The sequence below is a fragment of the Oreochromis aureus genome, linkage group 8 (assembly GCF_013358895.1).
Source record: "Oreochromis aureus strain Israel breed Guangdong linkage group 8, ZZ_aureus, whole genome shotgun sequence".
NCBI lineage: Eukaryota > Metazoa > Chordata > Actinopteri > Cichliformes > Cichlidae > Oreochromis > Oreochromis aureus.
In genome coordinates, this window is record NC_052949.1 from 14,637,627 (window position 1) to 14,661,416 (window position 23,790).

A 23,790-nucleotide genomic window follows, 5' to 3' on the forward strand; every position below is an offset into this window, starting at 1 on the left:
AAATGCAAATTAATTGCCTGCATACGTGATTTTGATGAGGATTTTGGCATCTTCACTGAATTCATGCAACATGGCACCAGTTTATTTGAGATAACAAGTGTTCTCTGTCCACTTGTAGCGCTGAGAGCTTGCGAAGCTGTTGCACAAACTCTTAAATGTGTTCACTGAACATTTTTTGATTTCCAAAGTCATTATATCTTTTCAAGACTTCACTTTGGAGAGATGATCAGATGGAGGGCCTCTATGGGTCTCCAGATGTGCATTAACTCTGTCCCTTTTTATCCTTTAGACCCCTTCATGTTTCATTTCTACTTACAAAACTCCCCAAAACTTGTTCTCACACAGCGTGAGAGCAGCTTTACTGCAAAGTGCTCCATTAACCTCCACCCGTGCAGACAGGGAGACCAGCTAGGCAAGCTGGAGATTAAGAGCTGCTGCAGCTGCCGAGTCTGCTTTGCGGTGGGTGAGGCCGCTCTGCGGTGTTTAAACAACACCCTGAGAAATTACCGGCTGGTTCACGCACACACCTTTCCCTCACTGAAACACTTAAACAGTAATTTACTCCGCCTCGGAAAGAAATGTAATTCACCTTTTTGTGCGAAGCAGGTGCCGTTCAGAATTGTTATTGTGACACATTATTGGAATCTGAGCGGACATGACGCTCCCAGTTGTGAATGAGTTTATGAGGTGTGAGGTGAAAGAAGGGCCACATGTTCAGCTTTTGTCAAAAAACTCCATAAACATATACAATACAAAAAAATCTGCTTATTTGTGCTACTGTGAAAGAAAAAGAGGAATTAGATTTTAATGTGGATCACTTTAGGAGGGTTTACAGAAGGATTTACTCAAGTCAGAGGGATTTTTCTTTATATTCGTGCACCCCAAAATGTTGCATGTCTAACTGAAATGGATTTATAAAGCAATACTATCTGATTTTAGTAGAAGTTTTTAAACAAAGCTTTATTATAACTGATAAATGGTACTAAAAGCTATAAAAAGGAGCCAATTCTGCAAGCACCAGTGGTTACAGGAATATTCTGTGTGCTCATTAGATGCCTTGATAAGAATCAGACGAGAGAACTTTTATTATACAAAGAAATGGCACCCATATTGAGCAGTAGGGGTTTACGGTAGCTGATCCAACTCTGACCTTAGGTGGCTTCTTCCAGCTCTCTTTAAGTGAGGAGGAGACATGTGTGTTGCCTTGCAGCATCCCTGCCAGCTATTCTGGGTTTGTGTCAGGAGACAGGTGCATTGGCAACTACATCAGTAACACCACAATTCCCTCTGGTACCTGCTGTGTTTTACTAATAGCTGAACGGGGGGTTACTAAACCTGGTGTGCTTACATGGAAGTTTCTGTATATACACTGCTGCAATACCCTTGACTTTTAAACTTTTGCTCCTGCTTACTTTATGCAATCACAGATTTTTGTGATTTGATAAAGAACATGCTTTAGCTGATATGTGTGTTTGTGACATGTGGCATGGCAGTGTGTGCAGTTTGTTTAACTGCAGGTGAACTGACTCAATGAAATTGAAGTTGTGGATGAAACACTAAATATAAAAAACCTCCCAAGCTTCAGAGCACCAGACGTTTCAAATATATAAGAGCACAAACTCATCACACATTTTAAGCTATGAAGCTTGAACTCCAGCGTGGAAAACAGGGGAGGAGATAAGAAGAGAAGGATCATGTTGAGTTGTTGTAGAGCCTCACAGATAGGAGAGTGTATTAGGCAAGGTGCCAGAAGCGGTCTCTGAGCTGCCCGCTTATTGTGCAGAAACAAACAGTGGATTTAATTAATCAGGCACTTGCTGTGTGACCGAACACTTGCCCCCTGTCTCTTTCATTCTTCATCTTGCCACACAACCCACCTCCTGCTTCCCTCTGCTACATCCAAACATGCTTGTAGTTTAAACTCCCTTCCTTGTAGGTTAAACTCCTTTTTTTTTTTCTGCCAATTTAAACTTTACTCTGAATTTATTGCCCACTGGCTCCTTACGCTTCCTCAGTCTTTCAGTCATTGTCATGTTGCTCTGTTTCTGTCTTCAGTCATGTGGCGCTGCAGGTGAGACCAAGTTGAGATCAAGCTCAGATAAATGGCAATGCCGTTCCAGTAAAAAAAGAGACTATTTTCTAAATGGTCCTGCACCATTTCCATCAAAACAAGAGTGTCAGTGCCAAAGGCTGGAGTTGGTATGCCATCACAAAACTAAATCAATGAAAAAGAAGTGCATTGAGTGTATTGTGGTTAGAATACACTATACCTGCTATGTCTGCTCATCATGACACAGAAACTCATTCATTGTCCTGTAGTCCTGTTGGCTGGACTATTGTAACTCATTATCATAAAGATGTTGAAAAAAAAATCTCCAGTTAATCCAAAACGGTGCAATGAGACTTCCATTGGCCATGCATTAAATAAATAACACTGACTATTTTCATCACAATCGCGATTCAAGACTGGGCCTCCAAACTCCGCTTATTGAGCCCCATCATATCTTAATGATGCCATAGTATTATATTATCCCAACAGAGCACTTTGCTCGCCGACTGCAGGCTTACTTGTGGTTTCTAGAATTTCTAAAAGCAGATTTCAGCTCCTGTGGAACCAACTCAAGAGACAGACACCCTATCTACGTTTAAGATCAGAATAAAGCATACTCTTTGATAAGGCTTATAGCTGGGGCTTGATCAGGTGACCAGGAACCATCTATTAGTTATGCTGCTACAGGCTCAGACTGCTGTGGGACTTCATGCAATACACTGAGCACTTCCTCTCCACTCACCTCTTTTTACTCCCCATATATTTCATTAAATTTTTGTCTTCTCTCTTCCTTAGTCTGTGTTTTATCCTGTCTCCCTTTGCTCTTTCAACCCTCGCCCCCACCCCACCCCTACCACCTACTAAAACCAGTTGTGGCAGATGGCTGCCTCTCCCCGAGTCTCATTCTGCCGGAGGGCTCTTCCTGTTAAGAGGGAGTTTTTCCTTCCCACCATTCCAAAGTGATTGCTCATATTGGGGATCGATTGATTGTTTGTGCTTTATGCCTAATACTGTAGGATCTTTACCTTACAGTAGAGGCTTGGATTGACTGTTGTTGTGAATGTGATTTATAAATAAACCTGTTTTGAACTGGTTAGGATACTTTAGTATTTATCTAACCAATCAACAGTGACTCCCACAGCAATGCTGTCTAGTTTATGCAACATGGGATGAATGCAAATAAGCTGTCCAGCTCTGTCAAAGTCAATCACAGATTGAGCCTCTACAGAATAAACTTAATTCTCAGAGGCCCCCACCCATTACATACATTACCCAAAGGATTTGCTGCCCCTTTGCCAGACAACATAAGATTACCCCCAAAGGTTTTGTGCCCATACCATGATAGATCGGAGATGTTTTTGTTAGCAGCAGGCGTGGCTACCCAATATTAGGTAGGTATTTTTAATGCTTTGGGTGATTGGTATGGGCTTTCATTCTAATTCATCTTCATAAAAAGCCTCTGCAATGTTTAATGGACAATGAATCCCATGGAGTCATCAGATCACAATTAAAAAAAAAAAAAAAAAAAAAAAACCCTAGAAAATAAAAGTAGTCTAAAATTGCAAGCATTATTGATTATGATGACACAGCAGTTGTGTAGCAAGAACTTGTTACTCTTCAAATAAAAAACAAATAAAAGTCCTTAAAAATCTGATCCCAGCTGACCTAATTTTGCCATAACAGTTTATATGTCTAGATTTGCCCTTCTCTGCAGTTTTCTCCTCCTCTCTTTAATTTCATCGATTCTTCCTAATATCCCCTCAGGCTGCCAGCCTCCCACCCGGCTCCTTCTCTTTCTCTGTTTCCAACAAGTCAAGGTCAGGAGTCCCACTGTATTGGGGCAGTGCCCTCTCAGCACTCTTGCACTTGATTAGCTTACCTTGCGTTTTCTTTGTCTGTCTCTCTATCCATCTTTATCTCTTCCTCACTTTTCACTCACTCCTTTTCTCATTTCCCATACTCCTTTCTTCCAGATTCCGGCATATGGCTCACTGTAATCTGTCTTTATACGCAGCAACACAAAGAAAAGATTTGGTTCTATACTGTACTGAAGCTAAGCATCCTGGAAGCAGCAACAAATAACCCCTAGTCAGAATGCACAGTTAGGTCCATAGATATATGGACAATGGCATAATCTTTATCACAATAAACCCAAACAGTGGATGGGCATTTTTGATTTTAATTTCTTGATGATTTTTTTTAAATTTAGGGTCATTATTAAGGCTCAAAATTACAGACTAAGACAATTCTAAATATAAGGATTGTTTTTTTATACCTGGATGAAAATCCTTTGCAGTCAGTGACTGTATGAAGTCTCAAACCCTGCATTTTGCTCAATAGCCCTGTACACTACAGAATTCAACCTGCTACTACTATCAGTAGTCACATCATCAATAAGCAGTAGCTACACGGGCCCCATACATGCATCATCTGTATCCATCTGTATACATTCTGTAATCCTCCACTTTAGTGTTCTTCTGAGTTCTTTCAGGCTGAGCAGGTGCAGTGTCTTTTTTTTTTTTTTTAAAGAAAAGTAGCAGATTGCTGATTTGACCAATCCTGATATTTTTGCTGTCTCTCTGACGGGTTTTATACTTTGTACATATATATAGTATTTTTTAGCCTGAAACAATGAAAGCTATAGCTGCTTTGGAATACAAATGTCCTACTGTAAAACCAAGACAATGGTTTTTACAGGGATGAGGAAGTAAAAGAGCAAGAAAACAAAAAACCAAAAAATCCTGTAGCGCCAAGGATGGCTTGCCAACAATGAGCTCAGGAATGTCTTCAGTTTGGATGTTGGATACTGTCGTGAATTCCAGCAACAACCTGCACTGGGCTTGGTTCTGTCTTTCAGATATGGAATGATCTCAAATGTGCTTATGGAACATTGTATTCATTTACAAATGAGAGTCAAACCTCTCACAGCATGTGCACATTTGCACTTACTGCAAATGTGCAGACTTGGCAGCTGTCTGCAACTGAAACAAAGAAGGCTGAAGTGACATGGTATGGATTTTTTGCGAGATGGTGAAAGAAGATTGACATGGAAAAATGTCGCTATAAAAAAGGGCAAAGGTGAAGCAGAGGCAAATTAGAGCTGCGGAATGAGTAGCGCTCGACTGAGTGAGATAACGACCCCTCCTATTAATGAAGTCTGTTATGAACAACAACTTAATTATATTGGATGCATTTGAAGATGTGAACTGCTTAAACAAAATCAAACTAGCATCACAAGCGGCGTGGAAGATGTTTGAGAGATGTCCAACAGATCAGAAGAATCAGATTTTGCACTGCTGTTGAACACAATGTCCACACAGAAGTACCCCATAATGATTGAAATGATGGAAAATCAATGATGATGGTCTCCTCGATTTGCATTAAAATCTCTTTGGACCTTGTATTGAAAGTTCCAGTGAACAGCGTACAAAAGCAAAATTAACCACAGATATTTTATTTGCTTCATATGCCATGGAATAAGAAGGGAGCAGGCCTCACCTGACCATGAAACTGCTTGTCAGTCCATTACCTTTGAGCCTCTGAATATAAAAATGGCTGTAATCCCTGAACAGATATCACAATATTTTTTTAAACAGCTTGAACTGAAGCTAAAAGTCTGTACTTCAGTCGTGACTGATTGCTTTGAAACCCACTGTAATGGTGCGCAGAGGCAAAATTACAAAAAGTGCATCATTGCCTAAAATACTTGTGGACCTAACTGTATGTGGGAGCTAATTAAATGTTTTCCACTGGCTCCCAGCGTGATTTTATTTTGCTGCACTGATTGTCCTGTGTGGCTTTGTTCAAGTCAAACATTTTTCTAACTTGAGCCGAAAGGAATTCAGATTTCACGAGCATCTGTTTTACTCAGATATCAACCGATCTTTGAGTGCGAGGCTTAAAAAGGTCATAAATCAGATTAATACATAGACTCCAGGGATGGCATTTACATTCTTAGCTAATTGTATGGTATTAATTATGAATATGCCCTAAAATGACTTTTCCCTGGATACTTAGGTAAAAATAAATCATGGTTTTATTATATTAAACTTCACATTAAATGGAACTTTGTCCTGGTTCACCTTCTAACATTATTTTTTTAACTATTGTATTTGGGAGAGTATGATATTAGGAAAAGCTAACATAACTACATGTATGTGAGCAGGTTTACTCCCAGTGACAAAGACACATTAGATTCTACTTTTAATCTCGGCATCTGTCAGTTACAGAAGTCTTCCTCTGAAGCCTTGATTTTAGGATTTTGGCTGTAGCTGTCTTGTTTTTTAACCCCAAAACTGACCATATTTAGATCAGAGGGTGGAAGGCTAAGTTACCAACTAGAGCTAAAGTTTTGTGATAAAGTCTTTCTTTATATTTTGTTGGAAAATAAGAAAATAGGTGCAGCAATGTGTTGAAAAAATGTGAAAACATGGAGTAATCTAAAGCTTGAAAGTCAAGTACCGAAAGTAAAAATTTGGTATGACCACCTTTGTTCTTCTCAACAAATTGAAATCTCTTTTTGTAATTTCAGTTCAGTTCAATTTAATTTTAATGACTCACTCCAAATCACTGCAACAGCTGCTACAATAATGTAGAGAAAACCCAGACAATCAGATAACTGCCTGTGAGCAAGCGCTTTGGCGACAGAAGGGAGGAAAAACTCCCTTTTAACGAAGGAAACCTCTGGCAGAACAAAGCTCAGGGAGGGGCAGCCATCTGCCACCATCTCTCCACTCAAAGTAGTCTTCAGGAATAGTTCTCCAGACTTCAAGAAAGACACCCAAAGCTCTTCTTTGGATGTTGGCTGTTCTCTGTTAAGATGACAGATAGTGTTCCACTTTGTGTTTTTTGCTATACAAATATGCTTTTTTCAGCAATGACAGTGTGTTTGAGATGAAAAATGAAGATTTTGCCAATCAAATGCTTTCCAGATGGTAATGCACGGTGGATCAAAATCTGATGGCACTTTTCTGTGTTCGTAATTCCACCAATTTTGAAAAGATCTCCAACACCGTTGTCTGAAATGCAGCTCCAAACCTTGACGGATCTCCCAACGTCAATTAAAGATGGCTGTAGACACTCACTGTTGGACCTCCCTCCTGAACTTGATGGTTTTAAATTATGATTCATTGATTTTTGGTCAAGTTCTAATATAGTTTGACATACCTCAAGCTTTTGTCCTTGTCGTAACCTCCTGACAGCCACCAGTCCTCTGAGACCAATTCTGATGAGGCTTCAGTGAAATGGATCAGTCAGCTAGTAACAAAGTGCATAAACATTCATTTAAAACAGTTTTTTTCTAGGTTGTTTGTTATGTGCACACACTCGTTCATCCCTGAATGATTCATAGGTGAGTGTTAAACAATCCTCTCAAAAAGTCGGGTTCATTGACTGGACTGAAAATGAGCGGAACAAACAGCCAATGTTTCATTTTTCAGCCCTAAAAGTTACCTTTAGATCTGATCGCTGTCATCAGCAGCATTTCCTGTTGCAACGTGTTGCTCTTTTAAGATATAAATAAAAAAATATCTTTAAAACGCACCTTAAATTACTTGCTCAGAACAAAATGGCACTGGGCAACAAGCTGGTAAACATAATGGAGCCAAGTGTTTTCCTCAGGAAATGAGGAGCCCGACATAGCTCAAAGGAAAGTGGATCGTGGCGTTACATTCAGAAACATGACTCTAAATAAATGAAAATGTTACTTTAATGTCAACCTGAAGTATAAATGCGCAGCTGTTTTGGTTCCTGCTCCTATCGAGTAGCTAAAAAAAATGGCAGAGTGCTTTGTTTCAGCAACATATTTCACACACGCAGAGTGTGGTCACATAATGAAATGTGACTGTTTGGCTTGTGCGTGTTTCTGTCGATGCAAAGAAATGACGTGTAGCTGAATTCCTACCTTATCCCCCCCGGGGCTACATGACGCTGAAATGACTCAACTCTGCATGATGCACCTGCCACAACAACAAAGGTGTTCAGATCACCTGGGTTTTACAGGTGACTGTGTGAACATGTGAGGTATGAGTTAATAAAACAACCGGCTCAACCTGCATTATCACACCTATAGCGAGTGAACAGTGAAGGAATGCACTGTTTTGAATTCTATTTCAAGTTAGCTTCCTGCTCACTGGAACTTTCCTAACTTCCTCGAGCCAACAGGGACATGCCCCGACATGTTAAAACACACACAGATACTTAAACACACATGCAGTGAAAATACTGTTTGCCCCGTTGAATCCAACCTTCCAATCTATCCCAGGTCAGCAGAGTCTGTGGCAGAGATTTCCTCAACAATCCATCATTTATAAGCTCCTTTTATGACCCCAATTACATGTTGGCTCCTTGAAAGCGGCACCCAGATGTGCTTTAAGCGAGCGTCTGAGCAAACGAGTGGCACTGGCTCCATGACAGGACGGAGCAGAGAAAATGGTCTGATGTGTCGAAGCATTTCAGAGGCTTTTTGGATAGAAGTGTGGATAGCAGGGAACTGGGTTTTTAGTCCAAGTGCTGTTGTTTTTTTCTTTCCTACTGAACATGTGCAGGGGTGTGTATGGTGATGTGTGTGAGTAAGGGTATGAGTAAGTGCTGAAAGAGATTACACAAGTGGGAAAATATATAAATAGGGACAGTGAAGGGATGGAGGAATGTAGAGTCCCGGTGGAGGGCTAAGTGCTCGGAGTCGTGGATGGGAGACGGTATATGCTGAGTGAGGACTAAAGAGTGTCAGTAGGTTTTCATGGTGTGAGCTTGTGCTCCAGCCAACCTGGTCTCATTCTCCTCTGCTCATGCAGCCCATTAGAAGACCAAGGGTGCATTGAAAATGAGTGGCCTAGATGCGTCTCTACTCCCATTCCCCAGGGACACGGAGTCTGTTTCTCAGCTAGTACCGGTAGTGTGTAACTCAGCAGTCTGTCTAAGACTTTTGAATGAACTTGAGCACAGCAGACATCATCATTCATTTAAAACATCAGGTAACACAACATGACATTTACCACCCAGCACAATGTGAAGACTTACGGAGACATTTTTCACGCACTACTGCATATGGCAAGTGGCATATAGAATATACTGCATGCCTGTTACAGCAGCTCTTTCTCATTTTTAATTATATGGCTTTATTCCTCTGCCAGCAATTTGTGCTTAAAATGGGAAATTATGCAGTGCAGATGTACTTTCTAATAATTGGTTGTCATCTCTCTTTTCTTTTTTTTTCTTTTTAAACCTTCGCCATGACTCCTCTGCCAAAACAGGAACTGAGGCAGAGGTTTGTTTGTCTGTGTTAGCGAGACTGTGCAAAAACTACCAATCTTTATATCATGATATTTGTTGGAGAGCTGAGAAAAGAAGGAAGCCTTTCATTTTTGTTTCTTCTATGGTTCACCTTTTATAAAATTGCACAATAGGGCATTGGTGGAAGAGAATTTAATTTTTTATTTTTTTTTGTAGAGCAGAAGCTGCTTGATCTAGTTATATATTCTCTCAGTATTTCCTTTTTATGAATAATCTATGAAGGGACTGTTTGTTTCTTTTTGTTTTTCATGATACATTTTCATTTTTGTTTACAATTCATTATTTTTGCTTATCACGGGTCTGGAAGCTAACAGGTGTTAGCCTGTGTCGTTGATATAAATGGAGTGAAGTACTGCTGGTCACTTCAATACATGAGTTGCATCAGTTTTAGCTAATGTAACTACCATGGCAACATCATGGCAATGTCATGGCAACTGGGCATATCACTCATGTAGCACCTTGTCTGACAGTGTGTTTAAAATATTTGCTTTTAACCTGATATAACACATTCCAGCAGCACAGGCCTTTTCACGTGACATTGTGTGGGAGACTGCAAAAGAAAAGCAAAATTTACTGGTTAATCCAGATAAGTAGAATGATAATAAAAGGTCAGAGTAAAATAGAAGTCCTTGGAACTGGTTAAACGTGCTCCAACATAGCAAAAAGTTAAACCATGAGAAGAAAATTATCTGTGACTGTAGCTCTATTGCTAACTTCCTTTAGCATTTATGTTATCTTTCGTATTCTCTGTTATATTCTGGTTCCTTTTCTTGATTTTGTAATATTTAGTTATTATCTTTTGTGATCCCTTTGTTCCCCCAGTCAGGCCCCAGTATCTGTCTGGTCTTTGTGTAGCTTCTGTCGCAGTGTCAAGTCCTCGTATCTAGTCACAGGCTCAGTATTGGTTATGTTTCCTGTTTTATTGTGATAGTGTGTTGTCCAGTGTTCCCTTTTTATTAATGATTTGCTCCTACTTTGTTTCCCATGTGTCTCCACTCCCCCTAATCACCCTCCTCTGTGTGTGTGTGTGTGTGTGTGTGTGTGTGTGTGTGTGTGTGTGTGTGTGTGTGTGTGTGTGTGTGTGTGTGTGTGTGTGTGTGTGTGTGTGTGTGTGTGTGTGTGTGTGTGTGTGTGTGTGTGTGTGTATGTGTGTGTGTGTGTGTGTGATGTCTCAGTCTCCTCTTGTCCTTTGTCAGAGTGAATTGTTCAGTTTCCCGGTGTTAGTCTGGTTCCTGGTCTTCGGCTCCTAGAATCTCAGTTCCTTAACGAGTTTATAGTTTACAGTTTTCCCTTAAGTTCTGCGTTTGAATCATGTTGTTAAATATATCAGCTCAATAAAGGGCTCGCCTTTACTTAACCCTCCACCTGCCTCTGTGTCTGCATCTTGGATCCTTCACTACTCACTGAAAAGATTTTATTACACACTTTGTTTAGACACACAGGCCACTCAAGGGGTATATCCACTTAAGACCCTCTCTATCCCTTATCTATAATGCACGATGCAGCTTTGACCACTCACTTCAGCCCCCCAGCACCTCAGCCATTACTCCTGCAGCAGGAGGTGGTGGATGGTTTTGACCTTGTTTCTACTGCATGTGATTCACCATAATTAAAGTACAAGCATGAGTGAGCCTGGTTTTCTGTTTTCTGTATTCACGTTAAGGTAAAGTAAAATCCCTGAAATACAAAGTAATGAAGTGAATGCGTCCACACAGAAGACAGGGCTAAATCAATGAGAACGATGGAGCAGCTGATGGAGATGCGCCACAGAAAAATGAAATGAACTGTTAATTAATCAGATTTAAAACGCACATAACCTACACAGAGGGACGGTGTCAGGGTAGGAAGAGTGATCCTGAAAATGTTGATGGTTCAGCTTTCTCTTACTGAGCTCAGGTTTGCATTCACACTGTGTCCCTCAGACTAGAAGGGGCTTGCTGTTTCAGCTACTTTTCATTGCTTCTAACAAATACACTCTTGGCCCAACTATTGCAAATTGGTGCTCCTGATTGGGTAATTAAGTTCATGACAATCTTTATAGTGGAAATTGTGCCGGCAATAACTTTTAGCCGAGCTGCAACCAACAATTAGGCGCACACAATCGGTTCATTCTCAGTAGATCACGTCAGAAGACTATAAATGTACCAACTCAAATGCCAAATTTACCTTTAATTGTTATTTGCTATAACATAAGATTTACATTTGAAAAGATTTACTTTTTGACCCAAATAATAATTAATGATCAAAATCATTTTCTGTCGGTTGATTAAATGATTGGTTGTCGTACCTCCAACTTCTTAAATGTCATGGCACATTAAAAATAATTACCGACAAGCACAAAAATGTGTAGTCGTGTAAACGCTGCGTTTAGTTACCACTTGATGACATTTCAGCTCTGCACAGAAGAAAACTGTGCTTCTGTTTTTTAATTAACTCAAATTTAGGCGAAACACTTTAAGAGCTTAAGCAAATGTGTTTTACCCACTTTACTAGATCATGCAAATTTGTGATATTTAAACTACATTCAAAAGGTCTGGTCCAGACAAGCGGTGAATAACGGAGGTTTTTATACTTTAAGTTTAAATGTAGAATGCGGTGCATGGAGTCACATACAGTTGGGCTGGTTGAGGCCCAGATGCCAGTCTGTTCCCTCTGTCATTAATTTAAAAGACTCCTGCTGGATTACTGCTGATTTCAGGCAAAGTACGCTCAGTGGCAGCGCTCTCCCTCTATGCCTGTTGAGTTAGAAAAATAACACCACATACAAGTTTTCAGCGAAATCCAGCCAGGTTACAGCTGCTACTTGGCAACGCTCTAAATGAAAAACTTTAGCTAGGCTTGGGTAAAGGGTATAAACAGAGACAATGTAATCTTGTTCCTGATGGCTCATAATCTGAAGATTTTCCAATAGAGCTGGTCCCACTTCAGCGTTCAGCAAAATAACAGACAGATCAAATACTCCAGCATGAGTGTGGTAAAGAAAATCCAAATCTGTTGTCACATTGCTGACAACCACATTGTGCAAAATGTGTCTGTCTGTGCCTGCGACTGCCAGGACCAGCTTCACTCAGTCCTCCACGCTGCTTCTCAGGCTATTATTGTTCAGTATTCAAGCAGAGAGGTATGCATAACAACAAGCACGGTGTACTCTGGTTACATGAATCTCTGATTCATGTACACCTAAAATGGATTATTCTCAGTACAGAAGAGAACGGCTTACCTTAGGAGCAGTTCTAGCCTTCTCCTCGTTTTTTCCTATCAAAATAAGAGTTCCAGTTATCTTAAATGTGGTGCGTGACGAGGTCAAGGCTTTAATTGATTTATATCAGCTATTAAGAATAAATAGAAAAACTCTGTAACATGAAATTTTTAATTCTCTAATGGCAGCCATCAGTCGATGGATTTACACTTGTCATGGCTCAGCTGCCATCATCCTGCCCATACATGACCATCTGTTATCGCGTGATCAAAGTTCCATACAAAGGTAGTATGATGACCCCTGTGCTGTCTCCATAGCAACTGAGAAAATTCCATCTGTTTATAAACGGTACTTGACTTTGACCTAATAGGTCAGGGGATGTGCGATTGAGTATGATGTAATTAGACATTTTCAGGTGCTTCACTTCCCAAACACAAACAAGCAGAGTCCAAGGGCTTAGAAGACTGATACGATATATCATCACTTAACAAGTTCAGAATACTTGATGGATGGAGCATAGGCCTTTCCCTCAATCCCTTATGTGATGAATTTATAACACAAGCTTTAATGGCTCAGTCACATTAGGAATAAAAAGGTACACAACCTGCTGGAGAATAGATCTTTCAGTCACTTTTGATTGCAAGATAGTTACACAGGTCTCCTGATTGGGTAGCAACTTGTCCCCAAACAGTTGCAGTTTAACTCAGACTGACTGCAGTGATTGGCGAATGTAAAGGTTTGCAAATAATCACCATCTCCTTGATAAATGCGTACAAGTCTGTCAGTCTGCGCTGATGAGCGCACAGGCAACACATCTGCAAAGGGGAGTCAACTGGTTGCCACCTGTTATATTCTGGTTTTATTCCTATGTAAAAGCAAGATTGCTGAGAGCCTTTGAAGTTTTGCAGCGAAATTGCAATCCTGCAGTAACTACGTCAGTATTTGTAGAGCAGTTTCTGACTTTGTTTCAGATCTCACAGGACTTTAAATGTAAGTAGTTAAATTGTGAATGTAAATTTCTGTGTATGCAAACAGCAACAGATTTGGAGTTTTCACCATTTAGCAGTTAATCGCCATATTATCACAAACAGATTGCAAGTAATTGTCACCTTGACCCTGTTGAAATGCAAACTGTTCAGCGAATCCGTCTTATTGCTGTTTTATCGTCGTCTTGATGCCCCGTGGTTCCCGTCTTCAAAGCAACCAGTTCAAAGGCAACGAGTTCACGGTTCCATTTGCCACAGTCGCAATAATTTTGTTAGTGCTGCAGTCTCCAACCGCTGTTTTCCTTAGTGTGACTTTAGCACAAGGATACTGTTATCTCCAAGTCTAGATAACCCTGATGACATCATTAGGGTGCTCGGAGATGATGTTAGACATCAAGCATTTGTTTTGATTTTGGCTTTGTTTGCTCCACTGCCCTTAGATTAGAAACATTAAAACGCTCTAATGTGTCTAGAAAAGTCTTTGTAGCTCAATAGCTTTGTAACTCGCTTTGTTTAAGTGGCAGACAGAGAGGGATCACAGAGGAAAATGAATAAAACTTTTATGTTAAAATGATGATGCTTTTGTTTTTTACAGAGCAGCAGACAAAGCAGCAGACTGTCTGCTCCGCACGGTGTCTCAGAGTGTTTACGAATGTACGCCGAGTGATCAGCCTCATGGAGCATGCATACAGAGTGGACTCTATCGCTGCCTGGTGCTCAACCGAACTTACAGGCTGATTCCATATTGTCTGCATATTTCACACAGCATGAGTACGTAGCACTAATGCTCAGCCACTGCAGGGGGCATTATTTATATGTTCGAGGCGCAGCAGATGAATGCATTAATCAATAGCATTCATTTCTTGTGCTGTTTTCCGTCTGGATGTATTTCAGGAATGAAAACCCAAACTATTTCTTCAGAAGGGCATGACTAGGACAAACAGGATTTTAATATTAATGAACATTTCTGCGCTGTGATGAAAGTTGGCAGGAAAAAGTGCCATAAGAGGGGATTAATAATGATTTTCTGTGCTAACATCTCAAAAGGTGTGTGTGTATGTATGTGTGTCTGTTTCTTCTGAATCATGCAGCGCTATGCATACAAAAGGCTACGACGAGTCTGATTGTCTCTTATCAGCCGCTTTACAGCTTTGAGCTTGACTAACCCAAGACATTACCCAAAACAGCACAGGAGGTTTAATAATGAGTTTTTACAAGTTCAGACAAAATATAAAAAAGGAGATATCTCTGGAGCACATATATAAAAAATCACTAACAAGATTTGCCATATTAAACATAAAATAGATAATATTCCTTCCTTATTTTCTTAATTAAGAAACCTGCCCGTCGGGGATCGTTTAAGGCTGCTCATCGAGGAATTCTGCTTCATAAAAAGTGAACTTCTCTAAAACGTGCAGGTGGCTGATGAATTAAACAAAAAACAAACGGAATAATTGAGAAAGATTACAAGGACTGATCAAATATCAGGGAGGATTTTACCGATAAGGCCATTCAGAGGATGGGGTGCTGCACTGGAACTGTTGGTGAGAAACATTTTCGGTGAGGTAAAGATTTTCTTTTCTACCATTTTTCTTTAGAGCAGCACACTGGCACCGTGCGTATGACAAACGTTCTTGTTTACTACGCGCTTCCCTCATCAGTTTACAGCGATGTGAAACAATTAGTTAGGAAGAAGTGTTGAAATGATGGAAAAGCTTTTTCCACACAAAACTCTTCTCCTTGCAGCTTTTGTAGTGTGAGCTTTTTTTTTTTATTGATTTATACTCAACAGCCACTTTATTAGGTACAGTTTGCTAGTACTGGGCTGGTCTCTGCTTTTGCCTTTAGAACTGACTTAATTCTTCAATCGACAACGTGGAAACATTCCTCTGAGATTTTGGCTTGTTTTGACATGACAGCATCGCTCAGCTGCTGCAGATTTGGTGGCTGCACCTCTGAATTCAGATCTTTTTTTGAGATTATCTGAGGTTTTTACATGGAGCATCCCCCTATATAGCTCCCATCTACTCCACCACCACTAGCGTGAGCCACTGATGCAAGGCAGGATGGATCCATGCTTTCATGTGCTTTACATCAAATTCTAACCCTACCATTCAAATGAGACCAGGCAATGTTTTTTGAATCTTCTGTTGTCCAGTTTTGGTGAGCCCATGTGAACTGTATGACGCTGTATCCCATCTGTTTCAAGGTTTATTTGTTATGTGTTCAGAGATGCTCTTCTGCAAACTTTTTGGTTGTAACAAGTGGTAATTGTAGTTCCAGTTGCTTTCCCATCAGCTTAAAGCAGCCTCGCCAGTCTCTTCCAACCTCTGGCATCAACCTGTATTCTTTGTAAACCCTTAGTGTGAGAAAACTCTAGCAGATCAGCAGTTTCTGAAACAGTCAGACCAGACCGCGTGGGCTTCTGATGCTGGGTTTGAACTTCAGCAGGTTCTCTTGATCATGTATATGATTAGCTGGCTAATTATTTGCAGGTGTAACTAATCTGTTGGCTGGTGAGTGTGTCCTGTATGGAGTTGAACTGGATCAGAAGACATTAGTGATTAGTTATTTTAATATGTCACTTTCAGTTCTTCAAAATTGGAAAAACATATATGCAGCTGTAGCCCTACATCACCTTCCCAGGCCAGTGTGATGCATCTCGTTGGAGTTCCCATCATCAATTAATAGCCAATGTTTCAATATTTATTAAACATCAGGGTGTGACGCAAATAAAGAATCTTGTTTTAAAGAGTCTCACAGCTCTGTGTAGTGACCACTAGACCCTATGGCAGCTTGTGCGCACTTTTTCAAAGCGTTTTGTAGAGTTTGACTGAGAAACCTTCCTAAAATGTAAAATTCAAGCAGCATCAGAAGATTTTTTTTGAAGGACAAACATCTCGAAACGGAGAGAACAGCCAAAGGTGGAACACAAGTGGATTACATAAAATTACACGAGTGCTTGGAGAGTAAATGCGCATGAGTTACAAACAAAGAGGAAAAAAGGAAATGCAGATTTTTGTAAGCACCAAACATCAAAGCATGAAAACCTCATGTGGAGTCACAGCATGGTGCTGCTGTTTCCCAGACTGCTTTGCATCACTGTACCAAACATTATACATCAGCCAAACATCTGAAATGTACTGACATTTATTTTCTGTAGATTGTTTACATCCCAGAGTTTTCCATTTGTGGAAAGTGCGTCTGGTAGCACATTTCAGTTCCAAGCTACATCTGCAAACTCTACTTAGCTGTAAATGCAATTAAGCATCCAAATCTTGTTCTGCGTGATGGCTGAAGTCAGTGTACTCTGAATGCTCTAAATGACAGTAACATCATTTCTTTGAGATCGCTAAATTCATGCAATACCCCTGAGGCGTCGCATGTGTCTTTTATGAGTTTGATCAGAGGGTTTTACTCAGAGACAGATGGACTGATCTTGCTACAACAGCAGGAAACTCCCCATGAGGGGCATCATACTACAAGTCCCAGAGAGCGTCAGAAAAGCTCAGATCAATACACATTAGCCTCTGCTCGAGTGCTGAACATGGATTAGCTGACTTCATGGAACCTTGAAGCTTCCTGTGTGTGTGTGTGTGTGTGTGTGTGTGTGTGTGTGTGTGTGTGTGTGTGTGTGTGTGTGTGTGTGTGTGTGTGTGTGTGTCAGCGTGGACTTGTTCTTTTGATGATGAGTCAAGTAAGCGCTGCCATTATCCTAGATTATGCCAGTGCAAGATTTATGAGGGACAGAGAAAGTGTGAAAGATTTCCTGATTTAAAGTATATTATAAATATCATAAAAACTATGAGAAATATAAACCGATCCGGTATAACACTGACAGGTGATATGAATAACGCTGATTATCTCTTCATCATGGCACCCGTTAGTGAGTGGGATATATTAGGGAGCAAGTCAACATCATGTCCTTGGAGTTGATGTGTTAGAAGGAGGTAAAATGGGCAAGTGGAAGGTTTTGTGCAGGTCTGAGAAGGGCCAGATTGTGATGGCTAGACGAGTGGGTCAGACCATCTCCAAGAAAGGAAAGAACAGTGGAACTAGCATCAGGGCGTTCCGATCCAACAGACCAGCTACTGTGGCTCAGACTGACAAAACAGTTCATGCTCGCTCTGATAAAAAGGTGTCAGAATGCAGAGTCTATTGCAGTTTGTTGCACATGGGGCTGCATAGCTGCAAACCAGACATAGGTGCCCATGCTGATCCCTGTCCACTGCAGAAAACACCAACAGTGGGCACGTGAGCATCAGAATTGGACAATGGAGCAATGGAAAACGGTGGCCTGGTGTGATGAGTTTTGTTTTCTTTTACACATGGATGGCCGGGTGCATGTTAGTTGCTTACCTGAGAAACATGGGAAGGAGGCAAGCCAGTGGAGGCAGTCTGATGCTACGCACAATGTTCTGTTTGGAAACCTTAAGTCCTGCCATCCATGTGTATGTTAATTGTTGTGTACCGCCTACCTAAACATTATTGCAGACATTGGACATCCCTTCATGGCCACAAAGCAAAAAAGGTTCAGGAATGGTTTGAGGCTTCCAAATTTAAACTGCAAATAATGTTCAGCCATGATAAATGTAGTCATATTATGTTATTTCATATACAAGAAATGGCCACAAATATCATGCTTACTGCTGCCTTACCATTAGTTTATCCTACTATTATGGATTGAAAGGATTTTAATGATGCCAGTAGCAATCTTTCTCGATTTGCTTAATAATTCCAATTCAATTTTCTTTCTATGGGAGATTAAAACGTACACAGATTTTCAGCAACGCAACAGTTTTATTATCTCTGAGTCAGAGCACGGTGTAGAAACGGAGTAGAGAAGCAAGTTGGATGCGTTTCAGGTTTGCAAAAGGTCAGCGTCTATGAATTTGTTGTAATGGTTTTGCAGCTGTTAAAAAAATCAGAGCCAGAAAATAATATAAGGATTTGATAAGCCCGGCGGCATGTAATACTTGTGTAGCTGTGTTCAGTTTTGTTGTACAGAGTTGAACTGACAGGATGTGACTCCAGGCGACTGAAATGAAACAGATCATTACACCGACAAAAATGATTTCTCTGAGTTTGAACGTTTGTTGGAAATATTTGGCAGGATGCGAATGCACAAGGTAATGAAATATGTAGAACTGGACAGGATGTTTTTAGAAGTTTTAATGCAGAAATGACACTCCTAATCAGGAATCACAAAGGACTGACTGCTATAACAAGTATGTGATGCAAGGTTATTGCAGTTAATTAAAACTAACTACAAACTAAAACTAGATGTGAAAAAAATGTATTTAGTTTTGTCTGATGAAGCACTGATGGACATGTTTATTGAGGCTCTGGGTGTCTACATGACTGTGATTTAACTGTTTTTAAAACGCTGTGTGTTTTTTATCGTATAATGATTAAAAAAACAAAATAACACGTAAACTAATAAAAAATAAACTAAAACAAGAAAATCCACTCTGGGAACCACCTTAAAAAAATGAACAAAAAGTCAAAAGCCAAAATGAAATAAAAATAAAAAACTATATTAGCTCTAATGTGATGCTCACATGTTGCAGTGCAGCAGAAAAGTGACCAATAAAATCGAATTAAAACTACATTAAGCTAAGTTCTGATGAGAAAACTAGACAGAAACAGAAACTTTAACAGGAAAACTTAGAGACAAATGATATATATAAAGGCCCGACTGCTTGCCTGTACAAAGACCGATATTACAGTGTTAAAAAACAAATGCCTTGAATATGATTTAAGTAAATAAAACAGTTTAAAGTGTAAAACATAAACCACCACCGTTTGAACACATTTCTAAATACACACTTTTCCCCCCTCTAAACTGGCACTTGCTTGTCTGAACTTTCAGAAGCCCTGATTCGCAGGAGGTTCACTGCATTTTGTTTTATTTTCATTAACATCCCAACTACTTTGGAGTCAGAATTGTACATCCTTTGGCATTTTGCAAGTCGGCATGAGTCTCAATGATGGTACCTGAACAAAACACATTACTCTGCACAGTTGTAGCCTATATAGACCTGGTGTAAGAGGAAGTGCTTACTGTGCATCTCTGCAAATGACTTCTTTTACAACATCTCATCCTACTGCCCAGAATGAGCGAGCAATATTTCATATAGAAAGTTTAAACTTGCATGCCTGTGTTTTTTTTTGCTTCTCTTCAGTTTTCTCTGTGACCTATATTTCTGCCACAAACCTAAAGGAGAAAACTGTGTCATAATCAAATAAGAAATATGTAAAAATGCAGAGGACCAACTGCAGAGAGAAAGACTCAAACTTTTGAACTTTATGACTGCCATCTGATGCAGCTGAAGAACAGCCATCTCAGCTACTACGCGTGCGAAGGGAGTCTGAGGAGGCCGTTCGGTGGTTTATGGGAACTGTCAGATGCACTTCCATGCTCCCTCTCTTTCTTCAGCCCTGCTTCCATTAATCATCCTCATTTTCTGTGGACGTTAAAGACGTATCCTGCACCTGCAAAATGCTAAAGCACAAAAGGCGAAAGTGGGTGTGTGTGGTATGTGTGAAAGCTGGGGGCAGGAATTAGTCAAAGAGACAAGGGAGAAAATGGTTGTGCCCTTTAGTTTGACATTTTTGACCACAGCAACACACGTGCGCGAACACATTTTTGCTTTGGGGCCAAATTCTGACGGCGCAACACTAATGAGGGTAAATGTGTCTACTTTTTTCTTTTTTTGCAGTCCTGTGCCTCCAGGTGTGAAGATGCTGTGTAATCAGAATTTGAAATGTCTTAGTTTTATGTTTTATCAGCTATTATGATAAGATTTTAATCCTATAATTGAATTACTAAAATCCGTAAGCTAACATGAGGCTGCCCCCGCCCCAAGGATTTATTTCTAACAAGTAAAAGGTTGGATCCATTGTAAAATTTTCAATAAACAACCCACAAACGGAGCACATCTGCTCACCTAAAATTATAATGAGCAACGGTAGGTTATAAATAGTTCAAACAGGGTCCCCAAACTTTTTAAAATTCTTCTGACTTTGAGTTTTTTATGCAGGTAAGGTATTCTAATAGCACTAAATCAAACAGCACTCACTGCCAGCATTTATTTTCTCAAGACTGGACCGTTGCCTCTCTGGCATTAATGAGAAGCTACTCTCTTGTTTCCAGCTGGTTCAGAATTCAGCAGCTCTGCTTCTTACTGGTTTCTGCAGACTGCATCACATCTCCCCTACGCTGGCTTAGCTCCACTTCCTGTGCATTTTTACAATTGATTTTCAAATTTTAATGATCACTTTCAAAGCTCGTCTGGATCTGGCCCCAAGGTACATAGAAGAACCATTTTTTCCAATAAGAGCACGCTCACAGCCTTAGATCATCAAGAGACCTTTGGATCTTCATTTCTAGCGTGGTGGTTTACACATTAGCCTGATAAGCAAAACATCACCAAAGTTTGATCACTAAAGGACACACAAATCCAGTTGGGGGGTTGTGTCAGGAATGGCATCAGGTGTTTATTTTAAAAAATCATTTTTTTAAGGCATTTTTTTACCTGTGATGTCTTCTCTCGTCTGGTTATTATCCTTTAGTTGTCTTGCTAGCTGCCTGCTCCAGCCCTCCATATACTTGACTTATTTTTTAATTCCTTTTGTCATATGTGTGTGTTGGGTGGGTAATATTAAATCTTTCACTAATCCACTGCAGTGTGATGTTGTTGCTTGCGATATAGATAAGAATACAGAGCAATGTGAGGCAGGTTGTTAAATGAAATGTACAGTTTTTACCGCGTCTAAGGCTTGATAAATGTTTGATTTGATTGGTTAAAGTTTGTCTTGTTTTACTGACCACCTCCTTCATAAGTGAAATATATTTCTTTCCCAGTACTGCGTATAGTTGGCTAACAGGCCAATATTTTTCAGTCATTTGAGTACAGAATGAGTCATAACACACATTTAATTATTCAAAGTAAAAGAAAATTATTTCCATCACCAAGAGAGAATTTAAAAATTAACCAAAGACCTCAAGTTGTAAACTTGTAACATGAATTAAATCCCACAAGCTTCATTACTTTTCAATTTAAAAGTTGGGCTATTTTTAAAAATAACTTAAAACAAGCCAAATTGATTTCTGTGCTTTGACACTTGTGTTGCAGAGGATTCTGTCGGGTTCTGTGGGAATTTTCTGTCAATGCGTTTTTTTGTTACGTTGCCAAAGCTCTGTGCACGGTGACAAAAGCACCGAGTGCTGAAGACAATGACGGCGAGGGAGACCGTGCCTTTCTCTCTGGATAGGAATGTGTCCCCTTGCCCAGGTCACAACGCTCAGTTCAGTCTGGGCCCCACCCCAAAAAAACGCACGCCACTCCATAAAAACATACCAGGTGACGCTTTGTTCGAGTCGTTCATTATATCGCTGTCACACGTCGATCCCTTTGACTTATTCAAGATGGTCAGAGGCAGACCTGTGGCCCCTGTGTTGCGAAAGCAATGAATCACACCCACTTGTAGTCATCTGCAGAGTGGGTAAGCTCATGGTAATTACATTTAATCATAGTGATTACCACTAAATGTGCTCCGTAATGACTCTCCTTGTGATGATAAAAAAAAAAAAAAAGTAAACTCTTCGGAAAGTAACTAAATTACATATAATCCATCTGGAAGTGCCGTTCATGTCTGTGTATATTTTCTCCCCGCAGGTTCAGCTTACTATGACAATGTGCGGCCGTTAGCTTATCCTGACTCAGATGCTGTGCTCATCTGTTTTGACATCAGTCGACCGGAGACGCTGGACAGCGTACTGAAAAAGGTCAGTGTCACATTGTTAGATGTGTGAATTTGTCCTCTTTTTTTTTTTTAATTTTAAGTGCATTTTGTCTCTAATTCGGCCAGTGTAGGTAAAGCAGCCATCTCACATTAAATATGCAGGTTGAAGGAGTCATCTCTTCTCTTTATACTGGAAATCGATTCCTTTATAGAGTGACTAGATCTACGTCATCATCCAGAGATATACAGCTTCCAGCTTTCACCATCACGTCTGTGTTCAAGTTAAGGCCACCATGTGTTCGTTCACTGATAACCTGATCCTTCGATCTACGACAGGGGAATGAAAGGAAACGATGAGAAAACATTGCCAGCTGTAGAGGTGGAGACTGGGATAACATTTAAGGTTGGGTAATGCTTGGTGAGAGGCATACACGGACAAGCCAACACATGAGATACAGAGATTAATGGGGATATTGGGAATGACGTGAGATTCTGAAGGAAAAAAAGAGAGAGAGAGCACGAACAAATGGTACAGAAGGGAAAAGGGGGAAGCGATAAAGAGTCAAGTAGTGTTCATGTAGCAGAGCATTACTTTGAGAGAATAGTCGTTGTAAAAGGAAAATTAGAGGTTGCAAAAATTGCTTAGGCGGAAGGTTCTCAGAGATGGCAGAACAAAAAGTGCTGTGCACTTATTTGAGACTGAAAGCTTGCAAATGGAAAATACACTTAAAGCAAAGCAAACTGCACAGAAACAAGACATGGCGGCAGACTGCCATACAAATTTAATTAGGTGCATAAGATCGTGGCAGAGGATAAGCTTTGTTTCTAAACTTTGGATAGAGTGACCGCTCGACATGTCACTTTGGCATCCCGTGCATGCATTGTAAGAGCGGCACATTCACCGCGATTACTAAGGTCATTTGATAAGGTCAAAGTTGAAGTTGGTTCTCAAGTGGACCCCCTGTAGACGTGAGAATTCGCTCGGCATTGGCAGATATGCGTTTTCGTCTGGTATTGATGAAGTCATTATGAATAATGGCACGGACGAGAGGAATGTGTCTTCCAAACAGAATCAATTAAACCCTTTTTCTCGTGTTTTAAGAAGATTCCGGCTTTCAGGGGATTCATTTTTCCTGCTTTATTGATGGTGAAGAAATTGTTTTTTTTAATACTTCTTCTATCTGAGGCACACAGCTCCATCTGTGAGCACAGAAGCTCCAACAACAACAAAAAAAAGAAGTTGGCTTAAGAGAACGTAGCTAAAACAGCTTGTGTTAGAAAACGCATGAACTCAGATGCACCTAGGTCCACTATAAGACATGATGAAGAGATAATTAATTTGAACTGTGGATCAAACAGGCAAAAATGAGCATAATGGGTTCACCTCTGCCTGACTGCTGTGGTATGTGCACGTTCTTGGTTTGCACACAGTGAGGAAAGTAGAAAAACAACCTCCGTATTTCTTTTTTGATAAACCAGCGCCTCGGCTCCAACAGCTCGCATTCTGCCTCTTT

General features: G+C 40.2%; 1 protein-coding gene across 1 annotated transcript in view; it reads left to right on the top strand.

Annotated features, from left to right (window-relative positions):
• The window catches only part of LOC116329814 (rho-related GTP-binding protein RhoN-like), a 34,733-nt gene that overhangs the window by 2,260 nt on the left and 8,683 nt on the right, over window positions 1-23,790 (top strand). The window contains exon 3 of the mRNA XM_031751909.2: window positions 22,210-22,319. Coding sequence (XP_031607769.1) covers window positions 22,210-22,319 — 110 coding nt within the window. The remainder of the gene's footprint in view (window positions 1-22,209; window positions 22,320-23,790) is intronic.